Source organism: Limanda limanda, chromosome 2 (assembly GCF_963576545.1).
Source record: "Limanda limanda chromosome 2, fLimLim1.1, whole genome shotgun sequence".
NCBI classification, from domain to species: Eukaryota; Metazoa; Chordata; class Actinopteri; order Pleuronectiformes; family Pleuronectidae; genus Limanda; species Limanda limanda.
Genome location: NC_083637.1, coordinates 15,001,776 through 15,011,874, shown reverse-complemented (window position 1 = coordinate 15,011,874; position 10,099 = coordinate 15,001,776). Strand labels below are relative to the sequence as shown.

Here is a 10,099-nt window from a genome sequence, read left to right as displayed (position 1 = left end):
GAAATCAGGCACCACTGAGATAATGTAAAGAACAAGCTTTATTGATATATTTCACTTTTAGGACTAAAATGGCAAATCTTGAAAATGAAAGCTTTACCATGTTAGCATTAGAAAAAAACTGAAGTTTACTAAACTGGTTAAAAGTAACATATTGTAGCTATTATTTTTGCATTAACTGTCCATAATCTGACTTCTATGAAACATTGGCCTCCTGGTTGATGAGGGTGTTGAGATCCAGCTTTGTTTTCTCCAGAGCTGCGATTTTGGCTCTCCGTGACGGACGCACCTGGGGAACTGACTCTGGAACATTTTCTCCATCACTGGAGCCAAAAAAAAGAACAGGTTAAATGTGAGAAATTAGTTAAAGTAATGTTCATCACGTATGATGGCCTCAGCCGTCGTGTTTCCAGAAACACAGATTGGGAATAATGGAAGAAGCCTCACCTCTCCTCTGACGACTCGGCCCTCCTGCTCGTCTTTCTGCCTCCTTTAGCCGTGCAGACTTTCCTCTGACCTGTGCACACAAACACTCCGGTTACCCCCGCAGCGCTGACTCAACTCTTTCTCTCAGGTGGACGAGAAGAGCTCTAAAAATACACAACTGCAGTTATGGGCGAGAATACAGAAACCTGCATTACCTCGTTTTCCTCTCTTGACAGATTTAGATGGATCTTCTGTTGCAGTCTCTGTGGAAACAGAAATATATATTTAGCCGTTCCGCTCTGTGCGTTCTTATCTTGACCGACACTGAGCGGGAAGGAGTCAGACATGTTTTAATCCACTTGGAAACATTAAGCTATTACGACCTAATCCTTTCACATGCAGGAGTTGGTACAAATTATGGTAAACCTAGTTACACAGACTCTGAGAAGACAACATTGTGTATGGCTGCTCAGCGGGATGTCGGGTGCTCTTTTATACAGATTGTCACTTCATGTACCATCTGCATTGACATCCACTGGTTGAAGTGCACTGGCAATGAGGAGCTCTGCCTGTTCTCTTGAGTCCAAAAGCTGATTTAACATCTTTTCCAGAGCTCGGAGACACACACGATCCTTCACCACCTGCAGACAAGGACAACAGAGAGGGAAATATGATTTTACTCAACAGATACACATGCACATGAAACTGCAGCCAGTCGTCATCTCATCGAGGAATCAATTTACAGAAAAGTTAAGGGCATCTATTCTGATAATTGATTAACTTTGTTTTGATTCAAGCAAAGGTACTAAACATTCACAGATTCCATCTCTTGAATTGTGACGATTTCCTATTTTATACAACAGTAAACTGAGTATTTGTTGATTTTAGACAGATGGTCAAACATAACATCTGAAGAGCTCCAAGAAGCTCAAGGGCAATTTTCACTATTTTCTAATAAAGGGAAAATATCTTTCGCATCTAATTGATAGTACAAGTAATAGTAATATAAACATAAGTGTATGAGAGGCTGTGTTTTAACTGGATGTTTGTATCTACCTGTACAAGCTGCTGCAGCAGCGTCTGCAGGTCTTTCCTGACGGTATCGTCTCTGCTGAGCTCCAGGTTACTCAGAGTCTTGGCGTAGAGACGAACCTCAGGGGCTGTCGGGTCCTTCAGCATCTCCCCACACATGCGCACCGCCAAGAAGTCATGGACACACACCTCCTGAAGCAAACCACCAATAAACTTAATTAGTGTCTTGCCTCGTTGTGAAGTGACTCATACAAATTGCAGATTTCATCTGTGCTGCAGAAATGAATGTGTATTTGTGGGACTAAAGCTGAGTGAGTCAATAAAAATAATAATGATAAAGATAAGAGTCTCAGTGGGTGTTTCCTACCTCTGTGTTGGTTGAGGGTTTAATAAGTGCACTTGGTCGAGTCAGCTCCACAAGCAGCTCCACCACGTTGTTAATATCCACCTCAGCCAGAGGAGAGGTGGCCGGGGCATTCATCAGAGTCCGAACCGTTGGAAGGAAACTCTCCTCCACAACCTCCTGGTGGAGCCTAATTCACCACAAAGACCACCGCCTTATTAGTTTACGTTGCAATACTAATCACTCCCTACAGACAAGTCATGATAATAAAGCTAATAAGAGGGGAATACACAGTCAAACAAATGAACTACATAGCTCATAGTTTGCTGGTATATGAGAACATGTGTGACCTGCTCTCGCGGGCGTAGAGTTGGAAGAAGACGCCGAGGCAGTGACGCAGGCGAGTGTCGTCCTCGGTGACAGGATTGTACCACAGCAACACCAGACGGGACAACATCTTAGCACTGGAGATGCGGCCGGTGTACATGAGCTTTGCCAGGCCTTCTGCTGTTTCTGTACGCAGGTCAGACACCTGAAAATGTGGAACAAACACATTCCACAATCAAACTTCATATACTTTACATCCTAAATATGTGAATTCATAGTAAGGCTCATGATATAGCTCACCTCACTGTCCAGAAACTCTGAGAGCATCACAAGGATACTCTGCGCGGTGTCCTCTGCTTTGTCCTCAGCCACCGGGGGTGCGTCCTCTTCCTGCCTGTCAGGAGACTGCCAGGACAGGGCAGTCTGAGTGGCAGCTGCTTCAGAGAGCAGCTGGAAGCCGAAGAGCAGCAACAGGTCGATGATGGCCCGCAGAGCACTGATACGGATCTTTACCTCATCCAGCTGGGCAATCTGAAGAAGACAAAAGTGTGCGCACACACATAAATAGACTTTTAATACTGGCAGTAGAAAATTACCTAGTTATGCCAGTTAGCTTTTGTATTAACTGCAGTAACTGAGTAACAAATAAAGCCAACTTATCGTAAGGTGGCTACAACTAGTGATTTACATGTGAAAACCCTGTTGCATTGATTTACTGTCAAACATGTTGTATTCATTTCTGATTGATTGAACATTTGCCGTTCAGTGTTACCTGGAGCAGCAGGACCATGTGAGCCTTGGCCAGCTCCTTGCTGTGCAGAGTGCATGTTCCCAGACACACCACGGCCATGTTGCGGACAGCAGGGTGAGCGTTTGCTATACTGGGCAGGACCTGAGAAATATTGAGTCAGTGGTTTCAAATTATGTAAAACAATCAAGAAATCACTCATGAATCAAACTTCTGATTTGGTCTGTCATCCTCAAAAGAGCGTAAGGCTCAGCTTTACACTCCTACGGTCAACATTCACCAAATATAAGCCAATTTAGCAGCAGACCAAACTCTGTGAGATGGCTATCAGATTTATCACAGTTGCCTTTTCATAATTTAGGAAATAAACAGTATATTTACTACATTTGAACTGCGAAATAAATTGAATTCACCCCAATTCCACCTTTTCAGATTCCCCCAGGTTCGCAGTTATTTTGAAGCTAGTACACCTTCCTTTCCCTGTTTGCCTGAGGAGTCGCTCTTGTTTTCCTTTGAGCCTTTAAAAATGTCACCTTTAGTTCATAGTTTCTTTTTCTCTGAGAAGAGCACTGAGAGAGTTGCATATGGCCTCAATCTGTGTGCATTGCATGGCCTAACTCAATTCAAGGTACCGCATCACCTCCATTTATCTTAAGTTAAAGTTCCTGGCTGTAGATTCCATCTTGGAGACAAATAGACGCTCATCCACCCCTCAAGCACTCTCAATCCTAGCTATACCTCAAACTCTCCACAGACCAAACAGTTTTTGTTGAACCAAAACAATGGGTCTGATACTACTGGTTTCTAAAAGATCCAATCTATGGTAAGTCAAGAGAAAAATATGACGAGGGGGGTGTATACCAGTGAGGACATTAAGGCACTTATGGTTGGACCAATCCGAGTCTTCATGGTCATCTGCTTCAGCAGCTCAGCACACATGGTTAAACATCTCAGAAGAGTCTCTGGATCATTCTGATACACGAAAACAAAAACACATTTAAGACTTTACCTGGAAAATCTCTTGGCATCTAGTTTGAAATAAAATATGAGACAAAGACTCTGTGCTTCCTGTGTTGATATTTACCTTCTCAGAGCCGATCTCTTTGTCAGCCGGCTGGTTGATCTCTGCGATTTCCTGGATGATCTGGTTCCTGTTGTTCTCCAGCTCTGTGATGGAGTCTTTCAGCTCTGCAGCGCGGCTGAACTCCTGAGCAGTGATACAGTCCTCCAGGGTTTGTTTGGCTTCCAGGATACGCACCTTCACCTCTGCCAGCTGGATGGGAGGAGGGGAGAAAAGGAGAGGTGGGGAGTCATTTCTTGGTTGAAATACACCCCAGAGGATTTCTGACTGTTGAGAGCAACAACTGCTCCTTCACTAACAGGAAAAACAACAACAGCTGAGGTTCTGCGCCAGGTTACAACTCTCAAGAGGGAACTTTGCTTTTACTCGCTGAAAAGGGAGAGAGGGATCAAGCGAGCAGGTGCACTGAACGAAGAGAAGTTAAAACACCTGATTTAAGATTCACCTCCTCTGCAGCTGTTTAGTCTTCAAAATAATACACACTTAACATGCCAGTTCAAAGATAAAGATAGTCAATGGATTGACAATCATGACTAAACTCTGTGCCTACTTCTGTTCCTTGGTTTATTGAGGTCAAATACGGTGTAGAAATGTGGTGAAGAAAACTTATAAAGAGAATAAACCTGATGAACCTGGATGCCCAGAGGCAAAACCCAGAATGGCGTACATGATTTGCACCTTCCAACCCACTTGTTAACACATGCAAACCATCAGCCAGATGGAGGTACAACAGAATGAGCAAATACACACAGACAAGGACGGAATATAAATAGAGCTTACAAGACTGTGGATGAATGTTGATTAGAGGAAATTATAAACGAGCAATATCAATTTAAGGTATTTGAATGTCAGTACTTGTGAGTGCATTGTTAACACCATATGTATATAAATATTATACATATTCTATTCTAAGACTCTGTAAGATGTTAATATCAGAAAACTTTCACAGTATATGAAACCTGCGTATTATTTTTGGGAAATACGTCTCTCACTTCATCTTGGTAATAATTTACATTTTTCTACAAAATGAAAAGTAGTTCTATGTCAATATGTCATGTATTCATCCATCCTAACATGGGAGGGCATTAGAGAATCGAAACTGCCTCCAGCTGCTTTCAGTTGGCAAAGTGTTGCCCACCTGGACCTGCTGCCGGCGGCTCATAATCTCATCCACTGGTTGACTGGCCTCCATGATGGGCTCCCTCACATCAGAGATGATTTCTGCCACCTGTGCAACACAAAGTCATGTAGACATTAATCTCAGTGGTAAAGATGCCAATGATGGAAACTGTGGTTAATTAGTGACATATCAAACAAAACATCTCTGTAGCAAAGGACAGTTTAATTCATGTATCCATCAAAAGAATCATCCCCCTAGAGTGTGTCCATCTGGAAACATTGATTCATAATTTCAGCTTTTATAGTGAAATCACAAAGGGCATTTCAAATTAAAGCTGCAGAAAATTCTTATTTAACAGTAAGATGTATTCTAACGTACAGTCTGTATGCGTTTGTGGTCATCAGAGATGAGGGTGAGGAGTTTCTCAGTGAGCAGGGAGACCAGAGAGGAGGGGGTCTGTGGAAGAGCCAACATCTCCTGCAGAACACCCAACACACGCTTCCTACAGAGACAGACAACATGGTAAGACTGGTTAAAGACACGGTTATAATCATAGTTTGAAAATTGTAAAAAAAAAATAACTATTTGTTTGCTCTGAAAGGTGATTGTCATGTAATTGTAAAACAAACACGAAATCTTTAACATTACTGACACTATCTTTCACCAAACAACAATAAACTCATACCTCAAATTACATTAATCTGACAGAATCTTACAACTAGGGAAAAGCTTGAATGCCAAATGACACATAATCTGCCATTTATCCTACCAATCAGCTTAGTCTAGAAATCCATTACTTTAAGTGGTCTAGATCTGAATCTGTAGCCCTGGATTGGTCAAACTGTAATCAGGACAAATACAGATGTGAGCCAACACGAGGGAGTTTGAACAAAATGGGGGCATCATTGATATTAAGGTAAACACAACAGTTTATCTTGTCTATCCCTAATACAGAGGTTTCTAATCTGTGTCAGACACTGCGTATAGGAAACAGCACAGATGTAAAAAAGCACCCAAACATGACCCTCATCTTACCTGCCGCCCTCCTCGTTTGTGTCCAGACAGCCGATGAGATGGATGAGCTGCTGAGAGACGAACTCTTTGGTCATGACCAGCTCCAGGTGATTGAAGTCGGCCCTCTGCTCCTCTGACAGCACGGGCACCGCCCTCAGATATCTACCACAGTCAGAGTCAAGAGTCAGACAGCAGCTCTCAGAGAACCGTCAGATTAGATCTGAATCAGCTGCACTCTCAATGACGACAGAGTCGAAAGAAAAACCTCGCTCAGTGGCCCGAGTCACAGTGATTAAGATATACAAAAACAACATATATATATATATATAAAATAATAGTCTTATATATATTATAAAAGTCTTTCACTGCTAAATGCTGTGGACAAAGAAACAAGGAGGTGAATTCACTAAGATACATAAAGCAAATTGGAACTGCATGCTCAGGCTTATCATTATCACATCATTCTCTGATGTTTGCCATTAAATACAAGATTATTCTAAAAGTATTGATTTTAAGCGCTTTACCTACAAGAATAAAGAAGCTGTAGTTACTGATCAATGATCTGCTTCTACAGTTTGCACTGCAGTAAGAGTAAATTATACAGCTCACAGCAGGAAATCCGAAAGTAATCCTGTGAATCAATCTTTCCTCTCACCCATGGAGGTAGTTGGCGTAAGTGGCGGCGTCTGCTAGCACTTGCTCCAGTATTTCATCACCTTCATCTCCTTTGGCATTGATGAATTCACACAGAGCTCTCCAGTAGAGCACATTCTCACAGGTCAGAGAGTCCACTGGGATCAGCTTCCTATTAAAAACACACATCTTCAGCCTCGGGTATTTTAATCAGTCATATCTCCTAAGAGACAGAGTTTGAAGTGTGTCAGTGTACCTGTTGTCCAGCTGAACTTGTTCCTGAAGCAGTTCCTCAGAAGGTTTGCCTTTGAAGATGGCTTTCAGCGTGTCCAGAGCGGTTTTGGCGCAGTTCTCCACATCCAGCTTGTGCAGGAGGTCGATGATGTTTCCATCGAGCCGAAGCAGCCAGGCCGGCAGCAGACTATCACAAACCACTTCCCTCACAGCTTCTATAATGCACACATCCGGTCAGACACATTAATACCGCTTAACGGAAAATTAACGCTGATTAATCTGCAACTTGATTTATTATCAACAAAACATTTTGGTAATTTTTCAATAAAATATGAGCAAAATGTATTTAAAGACCTTTTTTTAAAACAGCTTCTTGACATGAGATCAAATAAATAACAGGCAGAAATGTTGATACTTAAAATAAGTAAAATTTGCAAATTTTACAATAAAGCAAGTGCAAATACCAATTCTGTTTTTACCTGTCACACACACACATACAGAATCACAATTACCTGAGGAGTCATGGAGACCCTGCTGCAGAAGAATAACTCTCTGTGCGATGGTCAAAGCTTTGATGTGAACCTTTTCAGCTAGAACCTTAAACAGACACGAGCAGAAATATTTAAACAAACCTTGAGTCACAATATCAAAAATAAAATACACTATATCATGTTGTTGTACTTAGCATGAGAGGGCATGTATTTATACTGAAAAATGTGATGGCATGTGTGGCTACCTGGTAGGCTAGCTTGCGGACGTTCTCTTTGATGTCCCGGGTACGTTTGAGTACTTTGGGGAGGGTCCGTGGGGACATCGCAATGCAGGACAGGACAGCACGTCGCACTTCAGCGTTACCATCATTGTCCAGAATCAACAAATATGCTGGAAAGAGGAAAGAACAAGATTAGTTGACAGTTAGAGAGCCAATGACAGAGATACCCAAAGGTCCCGTTAAAGTATTTTATCTATAGCAGAACAGAGAGGGATATTTGGGTTCATACACACAATGTCTAAATTATAACCTGAAGGCAGGGAACAAACTAACCGTTGATGGTCGGGCATTCAGGATCCTTTGGCTGCTGCAGACGCGTCATGGCCAAAGCAGCCTGAATCCTCACGTTGGGGAACTTGTCGGTGACGCGGATCAGCATTGCTTGGTGGATGTGATCAAAGAGGTCATCGTCAATCTGGGCATTCTCTGCCATACTGCCCAGCAACTTGTTGATCAGCTGGCACACGCGGAAACGCACAGCATGGCTGCTGGCTTTATGAGACTACAAGGCCAGGAAAGTCAAGAATGAGCAAGAAAGAGGGAAATATTAAGTTAAGGGTGTGGACATTGATCGTCATGTGGCACACAAGGAATAAACAGTACATTAGGAATTTTGCATGTTTATACCTCTAACAGGAAGTTGAAGATGAAGCTCAGAAATGGATGATCCTCCTCAACTTCTTCATCTTCCTCCTCATCCTCCTGCTGCTGCTCCTCCTCTGCTTTAGGTGGAGACTGGAAACTTGTGGCGAACCTTGCGACAAACTCGATGACATTTTCAACTGTTGGTTCACGCTTGTAGACGATCATGGCGTACTTCAAGTAGTAGACAAACTCCTCATGGAACAAGGTCTTATCCTCAAGCTGAAAGAGATGGAGGAAGTTGTTAATAACAGACAACAAGAGATGAAAGCCAAGAGAAGAGTTAGGTTTCAAATGAAACGGTAAAAATGGGCCGTATGTAATTCACAGTAGAACCAATACCCATCCAGACCTCTTTCTTCCCTTTGGACGAGTTTACTCTGTGTCCTCAGCATTAAAACTATACACAGAGAGGTGGTGTTCAGTTTCTATTAACCACACACTTGGAGCAAACCCACAGAATACTAAAGGTCCTCTCAAACTTTTAATTCTTTCATCTTATGGCGTTAAAATTAAAAAATTACATTTGGCACTTGCTTTGTTTTATTTGGGGCAATGTAGTCAAATTCCAACTAGCACTACAGGCTGAGTGAGAATTTTCCATTTCCTTGATTAGACACTTACTTATTTTGTCTACAAAACTTCAGAAAACAGTGAAAATCCTCAGAATGATTTCCCACAGTGCGTTCAGATGTCTTTAATGCCCAACCAGCAACTTGAAACCAGAAGATCTTCAGATATCAGGACTTGCTGATGTTTTTTCTATCCATCAATGGATTGATCGATATGTCAAGTAACTGTTGCAGCTTATGGCAATATCATGAAACAGTTTAGACACCTGTAAATAATACAGGATGATATGATAAAAGTGTGGAGGAATACTGTGCACTCCAATGTCCTCACTGTCTGTTTACAGCTATTAACCATGCAGTGTTCAAACCTATGATGCTTATATTAAAACTCAGTTACGGCTTATAAAAGATTAAAAGTGACCTAATGCAAGTTATAGATTTGGAATCGTCCCCATGGTTCAGCAGGTCTATTAATAACATGTGTGATTGTAAACAAGCCTCACCTTGTTGTAGCGGCTCTTCAGACTGGCCACCAGCTTGGCCTTGTTGTTGTGGCCTTTCTGAGCTCGTTGAAACGCCTCTTTAATCTCCATCTCACTGTCGGCGGTCATTTTCCTTCTGTGGAAAACACGAGTTCAGACACAAAGTCACACAAACAGCCGCAGAAGCTCTTTAGCTAACATGCTACAAAGAGAAGCTAGTTACACCGGAGAGAACCAGAGCTCAGCCCCGGGGAAAACAGCAGGAAAAGAGCGGAAGTGACCGGAGTCAGACGTCAAATCTTGTTTAATACTAACATTAAAGAAAACGTCGTGTTGCGCAGAGAGAAGTGAACTTACTCTGTTTTTAAAGCTGTTCTTCTCCTTCTCTTCTCCTTCTCTTCTCCTCTGCTTCGTTCGAGGAAGCCGCCTGTTTTCAAATTCAACTGCCGTGTGTTCTCGCGAGAACTGAGAGGCGTAATCTCGTCCGCGTCACTTGACGCTTGAGGTAAACAAGAGAATGCAAACATTGTTGTTGTGACAACAGGATGAATCTGATTGGACAATTTTGATTGGAGCCCTCTGATTGGCTGTTGATTCCCTTAAATACTGTTAAAGTTTAAAACAGTTGCTATTGCTTTCTGACCTTGATTGAGGTAAGTCATGTTTCCCTCTCTCT

General features: G+C 42.2%; 1 protein-coding gene across 1 annotated transcript; it reads right to left on the bottom strand.

Annotated features, from left to right (window-relative positions):
• Positions 1-139: 139 nt before the first annotated feature.
• On the bottom strand, positions 140-9,826 carry ncapg (non-SMC condensin I complex, subunit G). The gene is made up of 22 exons (XM_061093595.1): positions 9,781-9,826; positions 9,445-9,559; positions 8,355-8,591; positions 8,001-8,229; positions 7,692-7,837; positions 7,468-7,552; positions 6,978-7,170; positions 6,744-6,893; positions 6,110-6,250; positions 5,453-5,576; positions 5,093-5,182; positions 3,958-4,146; positions 3,735-3,845; positions 2,898-3,017; positions 2,426-2,656; positions 2,149-2,330; positions 1,823-1,988; positions 1,480-1,647; positions 941-1,064; positions 639-686; positions 445-514; positions 140-320 (listed from the first exon to the last, which is right to left on the bottom strand). Exons 2-22 carry the CDS (start codon positions 9,550-9,552, stop codon positions 194-196), a joined length of 3,039 nt encoding a protein of 1,012 aa, XP_060949578.1. The 5' UTR covers positions 9,553-9,559; positions 9,781-9,826; the 3' UTR covers positions 140-193.
• Between the last annotated feature and the right edge of the window lie 273 nt (positions 9,827-10,099).